The sequence below is a fragment of the Macaca fascicularis genome, chromosome 3 (genome assembly GCF_037993035.2).
Source record: "Macaca fascicularis isolate 582-1 chromosome 3, T2T-MFA8v1.1".
NCBI classification, from domain to species: domain Eukaryota; kingdom Metazoa; phylum Chordata; class Mammalia; order Primates; family Cercopithecidae; genus Macaca; species Macaca fascicularis.
This window is the reverse complement of record NC_088377.1, coordinates 49979557-50004978: the sequence shown is the minus strand read 5'-3', so window position 1 is coordinate 50004978 and position 25422 is coordinate 49979557. Positions and strand designations below refer to the sequence as shown.

General features: G+C 48.1%; 1 protein-coding gene and 2 pseudogenes across 1 annotated transcript; 1 reads left to right on the top strand and 2 right to left on the bottom strand.

Moving 5' to 3' along the window:
* The first annotated feature begins 19050 nt into the window (after window positions 1–19050).
* On the top strand, window positions 19051–20413 carry LOC135970096 (heterogeneous nuclear ribonucleoproteins C1/C2 pseudogene; annotated as a pseudogene).
* A 1136-nt stretch (window positions 20414–21549) lies between these two features.
* On the bottom strand, window positions 21550–21893 carry LOC123572461 (large ribosomal subunit protein uL16-like). Its single transcript, XM_045389613.2, has one exon. It carries the CDS (start codon window positions 21888–21890, stop codon window positions 21588–21590), a length of 303 nt encoding a protein of 100 aa, XP_045245548.2. The 5' UTR covers window positions 21891–21893; the 3' UTR covers window positions 21550–21587.
* Window positions 21894–21951: 58 nt separating this feature from the next.
* On the bottom strand, window positions 21952–22053 carry LOC123572632 (small nucleolar RNA SNORA70; annotated as a pseudogene).
* Between the last annotated feature and the right edge of the window lie 3369 nt (window positions 22054–25422).

Here is a 25422-nt window from a genome sequence, read left to right as displayed (position 1 = left end):
CCTGACCAATTCTTTGTATTTTTAGTAGAGACAGGTTTCACCATGTTGGTCAGGTTTGTCTCAAACTCCTGACCTCGGGTGATCTGCCCTCCTCGGCCTCCCCAAGTGCTGGGATTACAGGCATAAGCCACCACACCTAGACTCAAAGGGATCTTCTTGATGCCTGTCCATCTGCACTGTTGGGGGGGCCTAGTCACATTCCTGTCCTTCAGTTGCCCACCTGTGTCCTTCCTTCTCACCAATCCAACCCTAATCCATGGCAAACCACACCAAGCCCGCTGGTGCCCACCTGATGAGACATCATGTCTCCCTCAGTTTGATTTACAGGATCCTTCAGAAGAATGCAAATAAAAAGACATGGTCCCCGGCCAGACATGGTGGCTCACGCCTGTAATCCCAGCACTTTGGGAAGCTGAGGTGGGTGGATCCCCTGAGGTCAGGAGTTTGAGACCAGCCTGGCCAACATGGTGAAACTCCGTCTCTACTAAAAATACAAAAAAATTAGTCATGCATGGTGGCAGGCACCTGTAATCCCAGCTACTCGGGGGGCTGAGGCAGGAGAATCGCTTGAACCCGGAAGGCAGAGGTTGCAGTGAGCCAAGATCGCGCCATTGCACTCCAGCCTGGGCGACAGAGTGATACTCTGTCTCCAAAAAAAAACAAAAAAAAAGAGAGACATTGTCCCTGATGGCACACGATTCAAAGTTAGCAGGTCAGAGGAGTGACTGTGAGGCAGAGGGTCTGCCTCTGAGACCCTCTAGGGTCTCAACCCATGTGGTGTTGAGAGAGGATTGGAAGGTAGCAGAAGGATTCAGACAAAGCTGAGAGGTAGGGAGGGTGCCTTGAGGCAGAGGTGGGCAGAGGGCCAAAGGTGACAGTGTGTGCGGGGCTGAGAGGGCTGAGACATGAAGGGACTGGGTTTGAACTAAAGGTGCATGCCCAGCTAAACACACCTGTGCTCTTGGCAGGGGCTCACACCTGTGCACACAGCAGGGCCTCACACCTGTGCTCTTGGCAGGGCCTCACACCTGTGCTCACAGCAGGAACTCACACCTGTGCAGGCACACCGAGCTGGAGCAAGGACATCTCCCAGAGGCGGCTGACCAATAAGCCAGAGCTCTGCCTTGAGTTACAGTCAACTCTCAAATCCCGTCCTCACCTCCAGCCCCACCCAGGAAGCCCAGAGCTCATGAAAAAAACCACGAGGAGGAGGCATCTGTGGAGCTTTGGAGACCAGCCTCAGGCTGTAGGTTGCAAGAGGAAGCCATGGTCTTCTGAAGAGCAAGTCCAGGGCAGTTGTGGTGGCTCACACCTATCATCCCAACGGTTTTGGAGGCCGAGGTGGGAGGATCACCTGAGCCCAGGAGTTTGAGAGCAGCCTGGGTGATAAAGTGAGACCCCATCTCTACAAAAATAAAAAAAAATTAGCCAGGCGTGCTAGCGTGCACCTGTGGTCCCAGCTAAATGGAAGGCTAAGACAGGAGGATTACCTGAGCCCAGGAGATCAAGGCTACAGTGAGCCATGTTTGCGCCACTGCACGCCAGCCTAGGTGACAGAGCAAGACACTGTCTCAAAAAATAAAGAAAATCCATACATAAATATAAAAAGGAGAGCAGGTGCACAGCTGGAGGGCTGGGTGGTAACAGGAAATGAAAATCCGAGGAGCAAATCCAAAAAGGTGTACAAAAGCCAGGCACGGCAGAGAGCAAGCCCTGGCCCCGGAGATCGCTGAGAGGGTGGCGCTGCCCCATCCACCCCCAGACATCGGCATCCTCACCTCCCATAGGCCCTCAGACTCAGCAGGTTAAAAACTGGACCCGGGCTGGGCACGGTGGCTCACACCTATAATCCCAGCACTTTGGGAGGCCGAGGTAGGCCAGATCACATGAGGCCAGGAGTTACGAGACCAGCCTGGTCAACATGGTAAAACCCCATCTCTACTAAAAATACAAAAATTAGCTGGGTGTGGTGGCGCACGTCTGTAATCCCAGCTACTCAGGAGGCTGAGGCACAAGAATCACTTGAACCCAGGAGGTGGAGGTTGCAGTGAGCCACTGTGCTCCAGCCTGGGTGACAGAGGGAGACTCTGTCTCAAAAAAGCAAAAAAAAAAAAAAAAAAAACTGAACCCAGTCAGGCGCTATGACTCATTCCTATAATCCCAACACTTTTGGAGGTTGAGATGGGAGGATCACTTGAGCAGAGGATGAGGCTGCAGTGCACTGTGATTGTGCCACTACACACCAGACAAGATCCTGTCTCAAAAAATAAAATAAAATAAAATAAAATAAAATTTATCATGCACATCCTCTGTGCTCCCAAAGATCATTTCACAGCCTTATGACTGCATTCACCTCCCCTCGGGTTTTTTCTTTTTTTCTTTTCTTTTTCGAGATGGAGTCTCCCTCTGCTGCCCAGGCTGGAGTGTAGTGGCACAATCTCTGCTCACTGCAACCTCCGTCTCCCTGGTTCAAGCAATTCTCCCACCTCAGCTTCCTGAGTAAGTGGAGTGGGATTACAGGCATCTGCCACTATGCCTGGCTAAGTTTTTTATTTTTAGCAGAGATGGGGTTTCAAATGTTGGCCAGGCTGGTCTCAAACTCCTGACCTCAAGTGATCCTGCCGGCTCGGCCTCCCAAATACAGGGATTACAGGTGTGAGCCACGGTGCCCGGCCACTTTTTTTTTTTCTGAGAGATAGGGCCTCACTCTGTTGTTCAGGCTGCAGTGGTGCAATCATGGTTCTCTGCAGCCTCAACTTCCTGGGCTCAAGCGATCCTTCCACCTCAGCCTCCCAAGTAGCTGAGATTGCAGGTGTCTGCACCACCCCGCCCAGGTAATTTTTTTTTTTTTTTTTTTTTTTTGGTAGAGATGGGATCTTGCTTTGTTGTCCAGTCTGGCCTTAAATTCCTGGCCTCAGGCGATCCTCCTGCCTTGGCCTCTCAAAGTGCTGGGATTACAGGCATGAGCCACTGCGCCTGGCCTCATGCTCTCTTCCTAACACATCTGCCATGTTAACACAGTGCACAACACAGTGAACACTCCGAGAACAGGATGACTTCCCACTCATGTCTGTGTCCCCAGGCCTGACAGCCTCACGCTCATCACAGCTTTTTTTCTGAGACGGAGTCTTGCTCTGTCACCCAGGCTGGAGTGCGCGGTAACATGATCTCAGCTCACTGCAACTTCTGCCTCCCAGTTTCAAGCGATTCTCCTGCCTCAGCCTCCTGAGTAGTTGGGATTACAGGTGCCTACCACCATGCCGCCTAATTTTTGTATTTTTAGTAGAGATGGGGATATCACCATGTTGGCCGGGCTGGTCTCAAACTCGTGACTTCAGGTGATCCGCCCACCTTGGCCTCCCAAAGTGTTGGGATTGCAAGCGTGAGCCACCATGCCCAGTCATACTGATCACACCTTAGTAAGTATTAGCTGGATGTCTGAGTGGATCAACAAACCATGAGGTTCAGTCTCATAAGCCCGCAGAGAAAGGAGAGCTGCAGGCCACGCTGCCGTTTGGGAGGCGGCCCCAAAACACAGCTCCTGTGCTTAGCACTTAAGCTGGCAGCTTAGTGGGCAGAGGCTGCAGGTGAGGTCAGCTCCAGCCAGGGCTTCACATTTAACATCTTATTAAGTTGCTGGAGGCATCTGGAGGGCATCCATTAAAGTTTCTCCAATCTTGAGCAACACAACTGTTTACTGTGTGTTCTTATTTATTTATTTATTTATTTTATTTTATTTTTGAGACGGAGTCTCGCTTTGTCACCCAGGCTGGAGTGCAGCAGCACGGTCTTGGCTCACTGCAACCTCCACCTACTGGGTTCAAGCAATTCTCTGCCTTAGCCTCCCAAGTAGCTGGGATTACAGGCGCCTGCCACCACGCTTGTCTAATTTTTTTTGTATTTTTAGTAGAGACGGGATTTCACCATCTTGGCCAGGCTGGTCTTGAACTCCTGACCTCATGATCCACTCACCTCGGCCTCCCAAAGTGCTGGGATTACAGGTGTGAGCCACTGCGCCAGGCCTATCTGTCCTCATTTATTTTTATACAGCAAAACCAAGGCCGGGCACGGTGGCTCATGCCTGTAATCCCAGCACTTTGGGAGGCTGAGGCGGGTGGATCACTTGAGGTCAGGAGTTCGAGACCAGCCTGGCCAACATGGTGAAACCCCATCTCTATAAAAAATATGAAAATTAGTTGGGCATGGTGGCACACATCTGTAATTCCAGCTACTCAGGAGGCTGAAGCAGGAGAATTGCTTGAACCCAGGAGGTGGAGGCTGCAGTGAGCCAAGATCACACCACTGCACTCCAGTCTGGGTGACAGAATGAGACTCTGTCTCAGAAAAAAAAAAAAAAAAATCAAAGACAAAAACAAAGAGAACATTGCAAATAAAAATGTCAGGTGGGTCCTGTCATTTAACCAGCCCAAGAGAAAGAATTCACCATTCATTCCAATAAAGGCTAGGACCTGCCTTCACACATCTCTATCCAAAATTATTGAGTTGAATACTTAAGAAAGGGTCGTCCAGTGCTATCTTCAAATCAAAAGTCTCCAGATGGTCTTGGAAATATCAGCCCTACATCATCTTGTGCTGATTACTTATAGGGGATCTGTGATGTATGTGATCAAAGTACCTACCCTGTGCTTCTCAGAAGCTAATTTTTGCTCAGTGGCTGAAGCCTGTCATCTCAGCCCTTTGGGAGACTGAGGTGGGAGGATCACTTGAGGCCAGGAGTTTGAGACCAGCCTGGGCAGTATAGTGAGACCTCCCCATCTCCAAATAATTAATTAATTAATTAATTAAAAAATAAATTGGGCTGGGCATAGTGACTCTCATCTGTAATTCCAGCACTTTAGGAGGCTGAGGCGGGCAGATCACTTGAGGTCAGGAATTCGAGACCAGACTGGCCAACGTGGCAAAACCTTGTCTCTACTAAAACTACAAAAATTAGCTGGGCATGGTTTAGCTGTAATCCCAGCCACTCGGGAGAATCGCTTGAACCTGGGAGGCGAAGGTTGCCATGAGCCGCGATCATGCCAGTGCACTCCAGCCTGAGTAACAGAGCAAGACTCTGTCTCAAAAAATAAAATAAAAAACAATAAAGTAATAAAAAATAAATTAGCCAGAGGTGGTGGCATGAGCCTATAGTCTCAGCTACTCAGGAGGCAAGAGGAGAGCTTGAGCTCAGGAGTTCGAGACCAGCCTGGGAAACATAACAAGACCCTGTCTCTACAAAAAGTTTGTAAAAAATTAGCCAAGTGTGGTGCTGTCCACCTTTAGTTCCAGCTGCTCGGGAGGCTGAAGCAGGAGGATCACTTGAGCTCAAGAGTTGAAAGCTGCAGTGAGCTATGATCATGCCACTGCACTCCAGCCTGAGTGATACAGCAAAACCCTGTATCTAAATTTAAAAAATTTTAAAAGGCTCGGCCGGGCGCGGTGGCTCACGCCTGTAATCCCAGCACTTTGGGAGGCCGAGGCGGGCGGATCACAAGGTCAGGAGATCGAGACCACAGTGAAACCCCGTCTCTACTAAAAATACAAAAAATTAGCCGGGCGCGGTGGCGGGCGCCTGTAGTCCCAGCTACTCAGGAGGCTGAGGCAGGAGAATGGCGTAAACCCAGGAGGCGGAGCTTGCAGTGAGCCGAGATCGCGCCACTGCACTCCAGCCTGGGCGACAGAGTGAGACTCCGTCTCAAAAAAAAAAAAAAAAAATTTTTAAAAGGGTATGACGGCTGGCCACGGTGGTTCACACCTGTAATCCCAACACTTTGGGAGGCTGAGACAGGTGGATCACCTGAGGACAGGCGTTCAAGACCAGCCTGGCCAACATGGTGAAACCCCATCTTTACTAAAAATACAAAAATTAGCTGGACATGGTGGCAGGCCCCTGTAATCCCAGCTACTCGGGAGGCTGAGGCATGAGAATCACTTGAACCCAGGAGGTGGAGGTTGCAGTTAGCCGAGATCGCGCCACTGCACTCCAGCCTGGGCAACAGAAAAAGACTCTATTAAAACAAAAAATAAACAAGAAAGGCGGGATATATGTTTTGCTAACAACCAGAGAGGAAGAAGGGAAGGCAGGTCATGTTTCCCAAGAGTGGTTTTTCATTGATACCAAGACCCGGTAGAAAGAGCATGAAAATGTTATTTCACTTGATAAAATCTTATTGCAATTTACTGTTATGAAGTGTCTGTTTGAAGTTGAAACAAGTTCTAGATAAGCCCTTTGTTGAGCAACCAGAAAATAGGGAGAAAGCAGTTAGACTGGAATGCTGATTAGAGTCATTAATTAGGACTGTGAAAGGCCCTCAGAGTCACTTTCCTTTGGAAACCTAGATGACTGCGGAATTAAAGGCTTTGGGGGGCGGGGGGAATCCTTTCATGCTAAAGACAGCCAAAGATTATTTCAAGGATTTTTAAATTAAGGCATTATTAAAGCCGAGGCTTTAGTTGTGACCAGAAGACCCTGACAATTTAATGAAAATCTTATGGGGAGGAGGGGACTAAGGAAGGAACCCGTTTGGTTTCCAAGTCCCATGCGGCTGTTTGGTCCCACTCCAACATGCCTTCAGGCTGGTCGCCGTGGCCTCCCAGAGCCACCCAGAGTGACATTGCCATAGGGAGGCAGCCCTCCAGCTCAGTGTGTGCCTCTTGGAGCCACCCAGAGGCTGCTACCTGCCTGGTGCAGGTGGGAGTGCCAGCCTTGTCCCACCCTAATCTCTTTTTAATAGAGACAAGGTCTTGATATGTTGCCCAGGCTGGTCTTGAACTTCTGGACTCAAGCAGTCCTCCTGCCTTGGTGTCCCAAAGTGCTGGGATTACAGACCGAGGCTACTGCACCTGGCCATCAAATCTCTCTCTGACTTCCCTGCTGTTTCCTCCAGTCCCTCCAGGGTTTCCTGACAGGACTCCAACTCAGACACTGACGACAGGGTGCCCTGGGAAACTTTTTTTTTTTGGAGACAGAGTCTCATTGCGTCGCCCAGGCTGGAGTGCAGTGGCGCGATCTCGGCTCATTGCAAACTCTGCCTCCTGGGTTCAAGCAATTCTTGTGTTTCGGCCTCCCAAATAGCTGGGACTATGGGCATGAGCCACCTCACCTGGCTAATTTTTGTATTTTTAGTAGAGATGGGGTTTCACCATGTTGACTAGGCTGGTCTTGAACTCCTGACCTCAGGGGATCCACCCACCTCAGCCTCCCATAGTGCTGGGATTACAGGTGTGAGCCACTGCACCCGGCCTGGGCAACGATCTTAACCTTTCTGAACTTCAGTTTCCCTCTCTGTAAAGTGGAAAGAATAATTTCACCTTAGGGCCACTGGGAAAATTCATACCTTGAATGAAAACGGGGCTGGGCACAGTGGCTCATGTCTGTAATCCCAGCACTTTGGGAGGCCAAGGCAGGAGGATTGCTTGAGGCCAGGAGCTCAAGACCAGCCTGGGCAACATAACAAGGCCCTGCCTCTATAAAAAAATTTTTAAAATCAACCATGTATTGTGGTGCCCCTGTGGTCCCAGCTACCCAGGAGGTTGAGGTAGGAGGATGGCTTGAGCCCAGGAGTTTGAGGCTGCAGTGAGCCGTGATTGCACCACAGCACTCCAGCATAGGTGACAAAGTGAGACCCCATCTTGAAAGAAAGAAAGAACGTTTCACAACATGTGGAAAAGGGCAATAAAGAAAAATAAAGAAGGGGAAACAAAGATAGAGAAGGAAAGAGAGATAAAGAGAGAGAAAACAGAAAAGAAAAGTATAAAGAGGCTGAGCGTAGTGGCTCACCCCTGTAATTCCAGCTCTTTGGGAGGCCAAAGTTTGCAGATCACTTGAGGCCAGGAGTTCAAGACCAACTTGGCCAATATGGCAAAACCCCTTCTCTACAAAAAAAAAAAAAAAAAAAAAAAAAAAAAAAAAACATGCGCGCCAGTACTCCCAGCTACTTGGGAATGAGAATCTCTTGAATCCAGCCGGCGGAGGTTGCAGTGAGCCGAGATTGTACCACTGTACTCCAGCCTGGGCAACAGAGCAAGACTTCACCTCAATTAAGAACAACAACAAAAAAAGACCAGGCGAGGTGGCTCACGCCTATAATCCTAGCACTTTGGGAGGCCAAGGCGGGTGGATCACTTGAGGTCAAGAGTTCAAGACCAGCGTGGTCAACGTGGTCAAACCCCATCTCTACTAAAAATACAAAAATTCGCTGGGCGTGGTGGCATGCACCTGTAATTTCAGCTCCTCAGGAGGTTGAGGCAGGAGAATCTGGGAGGCAGAGGCTGCAGTGAGCTGAGATTACATGCCACTGCACTCCATCCTGGGCAACAGAGTGAAAAAATAAAAATACAAAAATCAGCCAAGTGTGGTGCTGCATACCTATAATTTCAGCTACTCAGGAGGCTGAGGTGGGAGATCACTTGAGCCCAGGAACTCAATGCTGTAGTGAGCCATGACCATGCCACTGTACTGCCTGGGCAACAGAATGAGACTCTGCCTCAAAAAAAAAAGAAAAATAAAAGAGAGAGAGAGAGAGAGAAAGGGAGAAAAAGAAAGAGACAGAAGGAAGAAGGAAGGAGGGAAGGAAGGAAGGAAGGAAGGAAGGAAGGAAGGAAGGAAGGAAGGAAGGAAGGAAGGAAGGAAGGGTGGGAGGGAGGGAGGGAGGGAGGGAGGGAGGGAGGAAGGGAAGGAGGGAGGGAGGGGAGAGAGAGAAAACAAAGGGCTTGATATTTGCAACTATGAATTAAATGAAAGAATGAGCTGTAAGGATTTGCCATCTCTGCTCACTGCAACCTCTGCCTCTGGAGCTCAAGAGATTCTCGTGCCTCAGCGTCCCGAGTAGCTGGGATTACAAGTGCTCACCACCATGCCCGGCTAATTTTTTTGTATTTTTAGTAGAGACGGGGTTTCACCATGTTGGTCAGGCTGCTCACGAACTCCTGACCTCAAATGATCTATCTGCTTCGGCCTCCAAAAGTGCTAGGATTACAGGCATGAGCCACTGAGCCCGGAACGTAAAGATTCTTAGATCTAATTTCCAACTCCCAATCTCCCGATTCCCCAAGGTAATGCTTTTCCTCTGTTGGACGTGATCCCCTGCTCCAGAACCACTGCCTGCCCTTCTCTGCCCTGCTCTGAGCCCTGGGAGGCTGAGCCCCGTGGATGGCATCTCCTGGCTGCCTTACTCATTGCACTCTACGGTGGACTCAGCCAGTGGGAGGGATCAAGAGAAAAGATCAGGAGGAGAGTGAGCTTCAGATTAGGGTCTTCTTCCTTCAGCTTCGGATGTCCAAGTCTCCAGCTCTAACTGGGCCCCAACTGGTCTCCAACTCTAACTGGGCACCATGCCATTCCTCCTTTGCTTCCTTAGCTCTGTCCACACAACTGTAAGGGTTTTTTGTTTGTTTGTTTGTTTGTTTTGAGATGGAGTCTCACTCTGTCACCCAGGCTGGAGTGCAGCGGCGCGATCTCAGCTCACTGCAGCCTCCGCCTCCTGGTGTCAAGCAATTCGCCTACCTCAGCCTCCCAAGTAGCTGGGATTACAGGCGCCCGCCACCACGCCCAGCTAATTTTTATATTTTTAGTAGAAAGAGGGTTTCATCATGTTGCCCAGGCTGGTCTCAAACTCCTGATCTCAGGTGATCCACCTGCCTCAGCCTCCCAAAGTGCTGGGATTACAGGTATGAGCTGCCGCGCCCAGCCAGGGCTTCTTTATTGAAGCTTCTTCATTTGAACCATCCAGGTTCCATTCTTTCCTGCCAGGACCCTACTTGGTTCAGTTTAAAGAAATGAAACTGGAAGGCAGACAGATCGCTTTGAGCTCAGAAGTTCGAGACCATCCTGGGCAACATGGTAAGACCCTGTCTCTACAAAAAAATACAAAACTTAGCTGGGCATTGGTGGCTTGCGCCTGTGTTCCCAGCTACTCAAGAGGCTGAGGCTGGAGAATCGCTTGAGCCTGGGAAGCAGAGGCTGCAGTGAGCCATGATTGCACCACTGCATCCAGCCTGGGCAACAGAGTAAGACCCTGTCTCAAAAAAAAAAAAAAAAAAAGAAAAAAAATGAAAGAAAGAAAACTGGGCTGGGGGTCGGGCACAGTAGCTCACACCTGTAATCACAGTGCTTTGGGAGGCAAAGGGGGGTGGATCACCTGAGGTCAAGAGTTCAAAACCAGCCTGGCCAACATGGCGAAACCCCATCTCTACTAAAATTACAAAAAATTAGCTGGGTGTGGTGGCGGGCACCTGTAATCCCAGCTACTCAGGAGGCTGAGGCAGGAGAATGGCTTGAACCCAGGAGGCGGAGGTTGCAGTAACCCAAGATCGAGCCATTGCACTCCAGCCTGGTCAACAAGAGCGAAAATCTGTCTCAAAAAAAAAGAAAAGAAAAGAACAACAACATAAAAAAGAAAACTGGCTGGGCTGGGCACAGTGGCTCATGCCTGTAATCCCAGAACTTTGGGAGGCCAAGGCAAGAGGATTACTTGAGGCTAGGAATTCAAGACCAGCCTGGGCAACGCAGGAAGATCCTGTCTATACAAAAAACAAAAATCAGTCAGACGTCGTAGAGCACACTTGTGGTCCCAGCTACTCAGGAGGCTGACTTCAGCCCTGGAGGTTGAGACTGTAGTGAGCTATGATCACGTCGCTACACTCCATCCAGCCCGGGCAACAGAGTGAGACTTTGTCACCAAAAAAATTAAATAAATAAATAAATAAATAAATAAATGAAACTGGATTGCTCGAAGCAGGAGTTCGAGATCAGCATGGACAACATAGCGAGACCCCCATCTCTACAAAAATACAAAAGTTAACCATGCATGGTGGCACATCCCTGTAGGCACAGCTACTCTAGAGGCTCAGATAGGAGGATTGCTTGAGCCTAGGAGATTGAGGCTGCAGTGAGCTATGATTGTACCATTGTACTCCAGCCTGGAGTGAAACCCTATGTCCCAGAAACAAACAAACAAACAAAACCTGAGAACTGCAGGATGTTGTATAAGATCCCAGAGTGGCTACATACCCGTGTTCAGGTTGTAGACTGAACAACTCCAAGGACTGCCATGCACTTTGCAATCTGTGGGAATGGTGCACTCTGGATTTATACAGCGCACATGCTGTGTAGCTGAGCCTTAATGGCCCTGAATTTGCCTAAGGTCAACCAGCTACTTGGAGCTACTTGGAACTTACAGCAGGGTCTTGACCCACACCTCGTGGCTATTACACCACCCCAAGATGGCTCTCCACTCTGCCATATCACCCCTGAGAGTGAGTTGAGCAGAGCTGCAAAGTATTACGTTGGTGCAAAAGTAATTGTGGTTTTGGCCCTTCTTTTCTTTTCTTTTTTTTTTCTTTTTTTTTTTTCAGACGGAGTCTTGCTCTGTTGCATAGGCTAGAGTGCAGTGGTACGATCTTGGCTCACTGCAACCTCTGCCTTCTGGGTTCAAGCAATTATCCAGCCTTGGCCTCCCAAGTAGCAGGGACTACAGGCGTGCACAACCACGCTCAGCTAATTTTTGCATTTTTTAGTATAGACGGGGTTTCGCCATGTTGGCCAGGCTGGTCTCAAACTCCTGACCCCAGGTGATCTGCCCACCTCAGCCTCCCAAAGTGCTGGATTACAGGCTTCAGCCGTCACACTTGGCCCTTTTATTTATTTATTTATTTATTTATTTATTTATTTATTTATTTTTTAAGACAGAGTCTTGCTCTGTCACCCAAGCTGGAGTGCAGGGGCATGATCTCAGCTCATGCAACCTCCACCTCCCGGGTTCAAGCAGTTATTCAGCCTCAGCTGGAAGTACAGGCGCATGCCACCATGTGCAGCTAATTTGCATTTTTTAGTAGAGACAGAGTTTTACCATGTTGGGCAGGCTGGTCTCAAACTCCCGGTCTCAAGTGATCCTCCCACTTCAGATCCCAAATGCTGGAATTACAGGCGTGAGCCACCACACACAGCCTATTGGGGTTTTTTTTGTTGTTGTTATTGTTGTTATTGGTTTTAAGAGATGGGATATCACTCTGTTGCCTATGCTGGAGTGCAGTGATGCAATTATAGCTCACTGCAGACTCAAACTCCTGGGCTCAAGTGATCCTCTCACCTCAGCCTCCAGAGTAGCTGGGGCTACAGGCATGCAACACCATGCCCGGCTAATTTTTTAAATTTTTTGTAGAGATAGGATCTCACTATGTTGCCCAGGCTGATCTCAAACTCCTTGCCTCAAGCAATCCTCCTGCCTCAATGTTCCAAGGTCCTGGAATTACAGAAGTGAGCCATCATGCTCAGCCTTCTGACCACTACTAATGAGAAAAAACTGTGAATATGTTTATTTTAAGGACTGTCTGACTAGCATCAATAGTTTGCCCCAGCAAGATTTGATTAGGAAAACTTCTTAACCAGGCATCTGAAAATAAAAAGAAAGAAAGAAAGAAAGAGAGAGAGAGAGAGAGAGAGAGAGAGAGAGAAGGAAAGAAGAAAGAAAGAAAGAAAGAAAGAAAGAAAGAAAGAAAGAAAGAAAGAAAGAAAGAAAGAAAGAAAGAAAGAAAGAAAGAAAGGAAAGAAACTGTGTAATCCACAAACACTAATCCAAAGAGACAAAACTGTCTGGGCATGGTGGCTCACGCCTGTAATCCCAGCACTTTGGGAGGCCAAGGTGGGTGGATCACTTGAGGTCAAGAGTTCAAGGCCACCCTGACCAACATGGTGAAACCCTGTCTCTACTAAAAATACAAAAATTAGCTGGGCATGGTGGTGCATACCTGTAATCCCAGCTACTCGGGAGGCTGAGGCAGGAGATCGCTTGAACCTGGGAGGTGAGGTTGCAGTGAGCTGAGATCGCAGCACTACACTCCAGACTGGGCAACAGAACAAGACTCTGTCAAAAAAAAAAAAAAAAGGCCAGGCATAGTAGGTCATGCCTGTAATTCCAGCACTTTGGGAGGCCAAGGCAGGTAGATCACTTGAGCCCAGGAATGTGAGCCCAGCCTGGGAGATGTGGTGAACTCTGTCTCTACAAAAAAATACAAAAATTAGCCGGGCATGGTGGCATGCGCCTGTAGTCCCAGCTACTTGGGAGGCTAAGGTGGGATGATTGCTTGAGCCCAGGAGGCAGAGGTTGCAGTGAGCTACGATCATGCCATTGTACTCCAGCCTGGGCAACAGAGTGAAACCCTGTCTCAAAAAATAAGAAGAATATGGCCAGGCACAGTGGCTCACACTTGTAATCCCAGCACTTTGGGAGGCCGAGGTGGGTGGACCACTTGAGGTCAGGAGTTAGAGACCAGCCTGGCCAACATGGTGAAACCCCGTCTCTACTAAAAATATAAAAATAATCCCAGCTACTCAGGAGGCTGAGGCAAGAGAATCGCTTTAACCCGGGAGGCGGAGTTTGCAGTGAGCCAAGATCGCACCACTGCACTCCAGTGCGGGCGACAGAGTGATACTCCGTCTCAAAAAATAATAATAAGAAGAATAAATTATATATAAAACCTCAATCTAATCTAGCCTCCACCTCTAATCATCAATTTGTAGGAAATATAGGGGGCAGAAAAGCAAGTTAAAAAACGACGTAAGAAAGCAATTAGCCAAGTCTGGATATAGGACATTCTATGGACCACATGACCTGGTTTCTCCAAACATCAAGGTCACGAAGGAAAAAACAGAGGTAGACTGATAGATTAAAAGGGACTTACTAAATGCAGCGTGAATTGGATCATGGAATGGAAAAAGGACATTGCTGGAAAAAGTGATGAAATTGAATAAATTCTGAAGCTTAGTTAAACGGTAATGTTCCAATGTTAATTTCTGAGTTCTGACAGATGTACCACGGTTGTATAAGATTTAACATTAGAGAAAACTGGATGAAAGGTATACAAGAACACTCTGTACTAGCTTTTCTGTAATTTAAAATTATTCCAAAATGAAATGTTTATTTAAAAGAGAAAGACGGACTTCAAAAGTGTAACAGGCAAATGCAGTGGGCGGTTCCTGGTTGGATCATGGTTTGAACAAATCAATTGTGAAAACATATTTAAGACAATCAGGGAAGTTTGAACATGGACTGGATATTGGATGACAGCGAGGCATCACTGTTTATTTTATTAGGTGTGATAACAGCATGGTGGTTATGGGTTTTTAAAATGTCTATCTGGTAAACACATGTATTCACTGGTGAAATGATGTGATGTCTGGGATTTGCTTTAAAATACTCCAGAGGAGGTGGGGCGTGTTGGCTCATGCCTCTAATCCCAGCACTTTAGGAGGCTGAGGCGGGTGGATCACCTGAGGTCAGGAGTTCAAGACCAGCCTGGCCAACATGGTGAAACGGTGACTCTACTAAAAATACAAAATTTAGCCAGGTATGGTGTCAGGCGCCTGTAATCCCAGCTACTTGGGAGGCCATGTTGGTCAGGCTGGTCTCGAACTCAGCTACTTGGGAGGCTGAATCACTTGAACCTGGTAGGCAGAGATTGCAGTGAGCTGAGATAGCGCCCCTGTACTCCAGCCACCGCACCCGGCCCATTTCTATTTTTAAAAAGAGAGAATTTGGCCAGGCACGGTGGCTCATGCCTGTAATCCCAAGCACTTTGAGAGGCCGAGGCGGGCAGATCGCCTGAGTTCAGGAGTTTGAGACCAACCTGGCCAATATGGTGAAACCCTGTCCCTACCAAAAATACAAAAATTCGCTGGGCATGGTGGTGGGCACCTGTAATCCTAGCTACTCGGGAAGCTGAGGCACGAGACTAGCTCAAACCTGGGAGGCAGAGGTTGCAGTGAGCTGAGGTGGCACCACTGCACTCCACACTGGGCAACAGAGGGAGACTCCATCTCAGTAAATAAATAAATAGAATGTGAAATGAGATATGCGAAGTACTTACAGTTGGGCATGGAACAGGGTGGGGACTTGAGTGTCAGTTGATATCATTATTGCTGATGCAGGTAGCTTTCTCCCACCTACCGCCTCCTCTTCCCACATCACAACAGCTTGATGACCTGAGTGTTAGTCTCTTTCCTCTCAGCCTGTCCTTGGATCCCTAACATGTCCCATATGAATGGAAGAATCACCTGTGGTTGGGTCAAAGGGATCTCTTTTCACATAAGAATATTTTTTTTCTTTTTTTTTTTTCTTTTTTTTGAGGTGGAGTTTTGCTCTTGTTGCCCAGGCTGGAGTGCAGTGGTGCGATCTCTGCTCACTACAACCGCCGCCTCCCAGGTTCAAGCAATTCTCCTGCCTCAGCCTCCCAAGTAGCTGGGATTACAGGCACGCACCACCATGCCTGGCAAATTTTTGTATTTTTAGTAGAGACAGGGTTTCACCATGTTGGCCAGGCTGCTCTTGAACTCCTAACCTCAGGTGACTCGCCCCCCTTGGCCTCCCAGAGTGTTGGGATTACCGGCATGAACCACCACGCCTGGCCTCAAATAAGAATTTGCCAAACCTCTCTGTCTTTCCTTATAACTGGCTGGTGACAGACGTGAGGTGATGTTAAGCCTCAGTGCCTAATTTCCCTAGGGACACAGGACTGTCTGTTCATCCTGTGGGGCTGAGTGCACTGTCCTGGTGGCCATGTAAGACAGTGCACACTGCTGATTTACTCTCTGTTCCATGGATCTGATGCAGGACAGGCGAGCCCTCAAATGGAGCTTAGCCCACAAGTCTTCTTGGCTTTGCCCAGGAAAGACTTTTCAAGGACAAGCCGGAGGTGGAAGAAAACAGCTTTATTGAAGAGGTAGGGCTACCCCTTAGGCAGAGAATAGCAGCTCAGGGCAATTCTGCAGTCATGTTTATATCCACTTTTTTTTTTTTTTTTTTTTTTTTTTGAGACTGAGTCTAGCTCTGTCGCCCAGGCTAGAGTGTACTGGGAAACCCCGTCTCTACTAAAAATATAAAAATTCGCTGGGCATGGTGGCAGGCGCCTGTAGTCCCAGCTACTTGGGAGGCTGAATCAGGAGAATCACTTGAACCGGGGAGGCGGAGGTTGCAGTGAGCTGAGATTGTACCACTGCACTCCAGCCTGGCCACAGAGTGAGAGCCTGTCTCAAAAGAAGAAAGAAAAAAAAAAAAAGGTGAGTATTGCCAGGCGCAGTGGCTCACACCTATAATCCCAGCGCTTTGGGAGGCCGAGGCAGGCAGATCACCTAAGGTTAGGAGTTCGAGACCAGCCTGACCAACATGGCGAAATCCCGTCTCATCTAAAAAAACACAAAATTACCAGGGTGTGGTGGTACAGGCCTGTAATCCCAGCTACTTGGGAGGCTGAGGCAGGAGAATCACTTGAACCCAGGAGATGGAGGTTGCAGTGAGCCGAGATCGCACCATTGCACTCCAGCCTGAGCAACAAGAGCAAAACTCCATCTAAAAAAAAAAAAAAAAAAAAAAAAAAGACTTAAAGGAATTCTCCCCAAACAAATTAATCCTCATATGCGCACACTAGCTATTTGCAGGGCAGGTATTTCGCTTGTCAGTTTACCTTTAATTGTACTGCACAACGCAATCAAGCCACTTCCTGGCTCTCCCGTGGTTCTAATTTGTAGTGCTCTCAAATGCCTTTCTTTGCAAGTTTGCATGCCTGCGGAGAAAGACTGGTTCATGAAACAGCATGCTATGCTGGAGTGCAGCCAGATTTTCACAGTCATAAAAATCTAACATTGATGGGCCCCTTTCGACGTGCCAAGAGCTGAGCTGAGCACCTTGGATGAGTTAACACATGTATCCTCCAAATAATTCCACAGGCCGGGTGGGGTGGCTCACTCCTGTAATCCCAGCACTTCGGGAGGCCGACGTGGGAGGATCACCTGAGGTCAGGGGTTCAAGACCAGCCTGGCCAACATGATGAAACCCCATCTCTACTAAAAATACAAAAATGAGCTGGGCGTGTTGGGGGTTGCCTGTAATCCCAGCTAGTCGGGAGGCTGAGGCACAACAATAACTTGAACCTGGGAGGTGGAGGTCGCAGTGAGCTGAGATTGCGCCATTGCACTCCAGCCTGGGCGACAGAGTGAAAGACCATCTCAGAAAAAAAAAAAAAAAAAAAAAAAGGATTCCACTAAGCGGATGTTTTTTGTTTGTTTTTTTTTTTTTGGTTTGTTTTTGGTTTGGGGGTTTTTTTTGTTTGTTTTGTTTTGAGACACAGTCTGCCTCTGTTGCCCAGGCTGGAGTGCAGCGGCACCTTGCAGGTTCAAGCAGTCCTCCCGCCTCAGCCTCCGGAGTAACTGGGATTACAGGCATGTGCCACCACACCTGGCTAATTTTTTTTTGTATTTTTAGTAGAGATGGGGCTTCGCTGTGTTGGCCAGGCTCGTCCCAAAAACCTGGCCTCAAGCGATCCGCCTGCCTCAACCTGTCAAAGCGCTGAGATTACAAGCGTGAGCCACTGTGCCTGGCAAGGGTGTTGTTATTATGACCATTTCACAGGCAGAAAAACTGAGGCCAAAGCACTTGAGTAACCAGTCCGGCGTCACCCATCTGGGAAGTGGTAGAGCCAAGCTTTGAATTCAGGCCATCTGGCTGCATAGATCCAAACCCCATATACCTTCATCACTGCCTCTCACAGCAACCCATCCAGACAGCTGAGACAGCCATGCTCCAGCCTGAATTGTGAAGCTTTTCTGATAGCACTGAACTGATGGAATCAAGCCATTTTGTTATTGTTGCTGCTGCTGCTGTTTGGCTTATTTGTTTGGGGTTTTCAGTTTTGTTTTGTTTTGTTTGTTTTTGAGACAAAGTCTCATTCTGTCGCCCAGGCTGGAGTGCAGCGGCATAATCTCAGCTCACTGCAACCTCTGCCTCTCAGGTTCAAGTGATTCTCGTGCCTCGGCCTCCCGAGTAACTGGGATCACAGGCATATGCCACCATGCCTGGCTAATTTTTGTATTTTTAGTACAGACGGGGTTTCACCACGTTGGCCAGGCTAGTCTCAAACTCCTGGCCTCAAGCAATCCACCTGCCTCGGCCTCCCAAAGTGCTGGGGTAACAGGCGTGAGCCACCGTGTTTGGTTTGTTTGATTGGTTGGTTCATTGGGTGGTTGGTTGTTTTGCCTGAGTGAATTAATGTCTGGCTACCATGTGCCAATCATCTTCACATGGTCTCACGTGATCTCATTTTATCTTCCCAATAATCCCATGACATATGGACGACTATTCCTATTTTACAGAGGTTCAGACAAGACTTACATTCATAGGTTGGGCTCAGTGGCTCACACCTGTAATCACAGCACTTTGAGAGGCCAAGGCAGGAGGATCACTTGAACCCAGGGGTTCAAGACCAGGCTGGGTGACATAGCAAGATCCAGTCTCTATTTTTATTTTTTTTTATTTATTTTGAGACAGAGTCTCACTCTGTTGCCCAGGCTGGAGTGCATTGGCACAATCTCGACTCACTGCAACCTCCGCTTCCCAGGCTCAAGTGATTCTCCCACCTCCATCTTCTAAGTAGCTGGAACTACAGGGATTCGTTACCATGCCTGGCTAATTTTTGCATTGTTTTGTAGAAACGGGGTTTTGCCACGTTACCTAGGCTGGTCTCAAACTTGTGAGCTCAAGCGATCCTCCCGCCTCTCAAAGTGCTATGATGACAGGCGTGAGCCGCCTAGCCCAGGCCCATCTCTATTTTTTTTTTTTTCTTTTTTGAGACAGAGTTTCTCTTTTGTTGCCCAGGCTGGAATGCAATGGCATGATCTCGGCTCACCACAACCTCTGCCTCCCAGGTTCAAGCGATTCTCCTGCCTCAGCCTCTCGAGTAGCTGGGATTACAGGCACATGCCACCATGCCCGGCTAATTTTGTATTTTCAGTAGAGACAAAGTTTCTCCATGTTGGTCAGGCTGGTCTCGAACTCTCAACCACAGGTGATCCGCCCACCTCGGCCTCCCAAAGTGTTGAGATTACAGGCGTGAGCCACCACCCCCGGCCAAATCCTAGCTATTCAGGAGGCTGAGGCAGGAGAATTGCTTGAACTCGAGAGGCGGAGGTTGCAGTGAGCCGAGATTTTGCCATTGCACTCCAGCCTGGGCAACAAGAGCAAAAATTCCATCTCAAAAAATAAAAATAAAAATAAAATATCAGATTTTGTGAAGAGACGAAGACTGAGCGGTTGTGGCCGCGCTGCCGACCTCGACCTGCAGTCGGTTTCTTCACGCCGAATCCGGGAGTAGGAGACTCAGAATCGAATCTCTTCTCCCTCCCCCCTCCTGTGAGATTTTTTTGATCTTCAGCTACATTTTCAGCTTCGTGAGAAACCTTATCATCAAACACAATGGCCAGCAACGTTACCAACAAGACAGATCCTCGCTCCATGAACTCCCGTGTGTTCATTGGGAATCTCAACACTCTTGTGGTCAAGAAATCTGATGTGGAGGCAATCTTTTCGAAGTATGGCAAAATTGTGGGCTGCTCTGTTCATAAGGGCTTTGCCTTCGTTCAATATGTTAATGAGAGAAATGCCCGGGCTGCTGTAGCAGGAGAGGATGGCAGAATGATTGCTGGCCAGGTTTTAGATATTAACCTGGCTGCAGAGCCAAAAGTGAACCGAGGAAAAGCAGGTGTGAAACGATCTGCAGCGGAGATGTACGGCTCCTCTTTTGACTTGGACTATGACTTTCAACGGGACTATTATGATAGGATGTACAGTTACCCAGCACGTGTACCTCCTCCTCCTCCTATTGCTCGGGCTGTAGTGCCCTCGAAACGTCAGCGTGTATCAGGAAACACCTCACGAAGGGGCAAAAGTGGCTTCAATTCTAAGAGTGGACAGCGGGGATCTTCCAAGTCTGGAAAGTTGAAAGGAGATGACCTTCAGGCCATTAAGAAGGAGTTGACCCAGATAAAACAAAAAGTGGATTCTCTCCTGGAAAACCTGGAAAAAATTGAAAAGGAACAGAGCAAACAAGCAGTAGAGATGAAGAACGATAAGTCAGAAGAGGAGCAGAGCAGCAGCTCCGTGAAGAAAGATGAGACTAATGTGAAGATGGAGTCTGAGGGGGGTGCAGATGACTCTGCTGAGGAGGGGGACCTACTGGATGATGATGATAATGAAGATCGGGGGGATGACCAGCTGGAGTTGATCAAGGATGATGAAAAAGAGGCTGAGGAAGGAGAGGATGACAGAGACAGCGCCAATGGCGAGGATGACTCTTAAGCACATAGTGGGGTTTAGAAATCTTATCCCATTATTTCTTTACCTAGGCGCTTGTCTAAGATCAAATTTTTCACCAGATCCTCTCCCCTAGTATCTTCAGCACATGCTCACTGTTCTCCCCATCCTTGTCCTTCCCATGTTCATTAATTCATATTGCCCCGCGCCTAGTCCCATTTTCACTTCCTTTGACGCTCCTAGTAGTTTTGTTAAGTCTTACCCTGTAATTTTTGCTTTTAATTTTGATACCTCTTTATGACTTAACAATAAAAAGGATGTATGGTTTTTATCAACTGTCTCCAAAATAATCTCTTGTTATGCAGGGAGTACAGTTCTTTTCATTCATACATAAGTTCAGTAGTTGCTTCCCTAACTGCAAAGGCAATCTCATTTAGTTGAGTAGCTTCTGAAAGCAGCTTTGAGTTAGAAGTATGTGTGTTACACCCCCACATTAGTGTGCTGTGTGGGGCAGTTCAACACAAATGTAACAATGTATTTTTGTGAATGAGAGTTGGCATGTCAAATGCATCCTCTAGAAAAATAATTAGTGTTATAGTCTTAAGATTTGTTTTCTAAAGTTGATACTGTGGGTTATTTTTGTGAACAGCCTGATGTTTGGGACCTTTTTTCCTCAAAATAAACAAGTCCTTATTAAACCAGGAATTTGGAGAAAAAAAAAAAATAAATAAATAAATAAATAAAATATCAGAAGACTTATAGTTACCCTAAGTCATACTGGTAGTGTTTAGACTGAACGAAACCCCTTCACTGGCAATGGGTACAGATGAAGCGTTTCAGCTCATAGACTAGGGAACGTGACTTCCAGCCCCCTTTCCACCAAGAGATTTGAAGGGAACAGGCGGAGTCCACGACAGAGCAGGGGACTCTCCCAGGGGCAGCCGATGAGGGGAAAGTCACAGGAAACAGCCTCCTGCTCCTGGTCGCATTGTCTGGTGCTGTCCTGACTTGCAGGCACCATGACTTGAGGAAAACCATCTTCCCTTCCAAAACCTGCTCTGGAGATTGGTTAGATAACCGTGGCAAAGTGCTTTGAAGACAAGGGATGTAGGAAATGTTCTGTGCGGGTGGATTCCCAGGGCACTTCAGACCAGATTAAGGTCCACGAATGTGTCTGCTCAGTTGGCTGGGATGCTTTGTGTAGAAAACAAGTCTTTCCCAAAACATTGCTCCAAGAGGGGCTGCCAAAATCCACCCAGCTCTGCTCCACACCCAAGTGTGTCTTCCTTCAGCGTGGCAGTCACATGACGAAAAGGAAACTTCTACACTCAGTTCAATCGTGGACTGGTCCATGTAATGTTGACATGCACTTAGATATCAAAGTGTGTCTTTGATGAGAAACAACTACCGAATGTTTTATTGTTGTGTGCCTGTTTTTTTTTTTTTTTTTTTTTTTGGACAGGAAGTAGAATTTATTGGTATTAAGTGGGGGCAGCATATTGGAAGCCCTCATGAGTGCAGGGCCCGCCATTTGTCCAGAGGACCACGATTGGGGATGTACTTGACCCCACAGCCATCTGGGATGAGCCACTTTTCAGCCACCATGTCTTCAAATTCATCAGCATTGAACTTGGTGAAGCCCCACTTCTTTGAGATGTGGATCTTCTGGCGGCCAGGAAACTTGAACTTGGCCCTGCGCAGGGCCTCAATCACATGCTCCTTGTTCTGCAGCTTGGTGCGGATGGACATGATAACTTGGCCAATGTGAACCCTGGCCACAGTGCCCTGGGGCTTTCCAAAAGCACCTCGCATGCCCGTTTGGAGCCTACATTGGGGTAATGCAAAGTTAGAAACATGAATGTCCATCGGAAAGGCCTGTCTCCAAGGTCCCTTAGAGCAACCCATACAACAAACAGGCTGCATACACTACCAAGGAAGCTGCTGTTTGCAGTCTGTGTGCCTGTTTTTTTAAAAGTATTTTATTTGTATAAAAAAATAAATAGAGATTAGGTGTGGTGGCTCACACCTGTAATCCCAGCACTTTGGGAGGCCGAGGCGGGTTGATCATGATGTCAGGAGTTTGAGACCAGCCTGGCCAATATGGTGAAACCCCATCTCTACTAAAAATACATAACTTAGTCAGCATAGTGGTGCACACGTGTAGTCCCAGCTACTCGGGAGGCTAAGGCAGAAGAATCGCTTGAACCCAGGGGACAGAGGTTGCAGTGAGCTAAGATCACGCCACTGCACTCCAGCCTGGGAGACAGAGGGAGACTCCGTCTCAAAAAAAAAAAGAAAGAAAGAAAAAAAATTAGCCGGGCGTGGTGGTATGTACCTGTAATCCCAGTTACTTGGGAGGCTGAGGCAGGAGAATCACTTGTACCCAGGAGACGGAGGTTGCAGTGAGCCAAGACAGTGCCACTTCCCTCCAGCCTGAGCAACAAAGTGAGACTCTGTCTCAAAAATAAATAAATAAATAAAATAAAAACAGAGATCAGGTGTAGTGGCTCACGCCTGTAATCCCAGCACTTTGGGAGGCTGAGGCGTGCAGATTACCCAAGTTCAGGAGTTCCAGACCAGCCTGGTCAACATGGTGAAAACCCGTCTCTACTAAAAATACAAAAATTAGCCAGCGTGAGGGTGCACACCTGTAGTCCCAGCTACTGGGGAGACTGAGGCAGGAGAATCGCTTGAACCTGGGAGGCAGAGCTTGCAGTGAGCCGAGGTCACGCCACTGCACTGCAGCCTAGGCGACAGAGTGAGACTCCATCTCAAAAATAAAAAATAAAAATAAAATAAAACAGCTTTATATGAAGGAGGCAATTTTATTCAGGGGGAAAAAAAAGACTCTAGGATTATCCTGGTTAAATATAAGATTAAAGCCTGACTCAAGAAGGAGTAATGCAACCAATTTGAAATGGCATTAGGAAAGCAAGTGTTACTGGATATGGTGGCTCATGTCTATAACCCCAGCACTTTGGGAGGCCGAGGCAGGAGGATCATTTGAGCTCAGGAGTTCAAGAACAGTCTGACCAACATGGTGAATTCTTGTCTCTACTGAAAATACAAAAATTAGGCCGGACGCAGAGGCTAACACCTGTAATCCCAGCACTTTGGGAGCCTGAGGCAGATGGATCACCTGAGGTCGGGAGTTTAAGACCAGCCTGACCAACATGAAGAAACCCTATGTCTACTAAAAATGCAAAATTAGCCAGGAGTGGTGGCGCATGCCTATAATCCCAGCTACTCGGGAGGTTGAGGCAGGAGAATCACTGAAACCCAGGAGATGGAGGTTGCAGTGAGCTGAGATCATGCCATTGTACTCCAGCCTGGGCAACAAGAGCGAAACTCCATCTCAAAAAAAAAAAAAAAAAAAAAAAGCATCACAAAAATATTCTACAGGCCTGTGAGTGCTATAAGTGATCATAGCTATCAGATATCAGCCATCTGTCATGTGCCGGGAATTAGACTAAATAACTTGCATGCCTCATCACATTCAATCCTCCTACAGGATTTGTTTTAGGATCCTCATTTCATTTTATTTTGTTTTATTTTATTTTGGGGACAGACTCTCACGCTATTGCCCAGGCTAGAGTACAGTGGCACGCCATCCACTCGATCTTGGCTCACTGCAACCTCTGCCTCCTGGGTTCAAGCAATTCTAGGATCCCCATTTTAGTGAGAGAAAAACTGAAGCTCTATTAATTATCTATTGCTGCATAACAAATTCTCCCAAAACATAGCAACCTAAAGGAACAATAAACAGTTATTATCTCACGCAGTTTCTATGGGTCAGGAATTTGGGAGTAGCTTAGCTGGGCAGTTATGGCTCAGGATTGCTCATGAAGCTGTAGTCAAGATATTGGCTGGGGCTGGGAGCAGTGACTTCTGCCTGTAATCCTAGCACTTTGGGAGGTTGAGGCAGGAGGATAGCTTGAGCCCACGAGTTTGAGCCCAGCCTGGGCAACATAGTGAGACTCTGTCTCTACAACAAATTAAAAAATCTACCTGGACCGGGCGCGGTGGCTCACACCTGTAATCCCAGCACTTTGGGAGGCTGACGCGGGCGGACCACGAGGTCAGGATATCAAGACCATCCTGGCTAACACGATGAAACCCCGTCTCTACTAAAAATACAAAAAACAAGTAGCCAGGCGTGGTGGCAGGCGCCTATATTCCCAGCTACTCAGAAGGCTGAGGCAGGAGAATGGCGTGAACCCGGACGTGGAGCTTGCAGTGAGCTGAGATCGCACCACTACACTCTAGCCTGGGTGACGGAGCGAGATTCTGTCTCAAAAAAAAAAAAAAAAAAAACTAGCTGGGCATAGTGGTGTGTGCCTGCAATCCTAGGCACTCGGAGGCTGAGGTGGGAGGATCACTTAAGCTTGGGAGGTTGAGGCTGCAGCAAGCGGATTGCGCCACTGCACTCCAGCCTGGATGACAGAGGAAGACCCAATCTCTCTTTTTTTTTTTGAAACAGAGTCTCACTCTGTCGCCCAGGCTGGAGTACAGTGGCATGATCTTGGCTCACTGCAACCTCCACCTCCCGGGTTCAAGTCGTTCACCTGCCTCAGCCTCCCAGGTAGCTGGGATTTATAGGCACACACCACCATGCCCGGCTAATTTTTGTAATTTTAGTAGAGACAGGGTTTCACCATGTTGGCCAGGCTGGTCTCGAACTCCTGGCCTCAGGCAATCCACCTGCCTCGGCCTCCCAAAGTTCTGGGATTATAGGCATGAGCCACCACACCCAGCTCCCAATCTCAAAAAGAAAAAAGATATTGACCAGGGCTGCTGTCATCTGAAGGCTTGACCAGGGCTGGATGTCTCACTTTCATGGTGGTTCACTCACTTGATTGGTGTGTGGATGCCAGCTGTAGGCAGGAGGCCTCAGTTTCTCACCACATGGAGCTCTCTACAGGGTTGCTTGTGTCCTCAAGATGTGGCAGCTGGCTTGGACCAGAGAGAATAATCCAAGAGAATAGATGGTGGATGGAAGGTGTGATGCCTGTTGATAACCCATCCTCAGATGTCACACATCCCTCAGTATCTAATTGATTACACAGGTGTAACTATTCTCACACTGCTATAAAGACATACCTGAAGGCCAGGCTCAGTGGCTTACACCTGTAATCCCAGCACTTTGGGAGGCTGAGGAAGGCGGATCACCTGAGGTCAGGAGTTCCAGACCAGCCTGGCCAACATGGTGACAACCCTGTCTCTACTAAAATGCAAAAAATAGCCAGGCGTGGTGGTGGACGCCTGTAATCCCAGCTACTGGGGGGGCTGAGGCAGGAGGATGGCTTGAACCTCAGAGGCGGAGGTTGCAGTGAGCCGAGATCAT

Excerpts from the sequence above, each read along its gene's own strand:
- LOC123572461 (XM_045389613.2), bottom strand. The coding sequence starts at position 21,890 with ATGCGAGGTGCTTTTGGAAAGCCCCAGGGCACTGTGGCCAGGGTTCAC.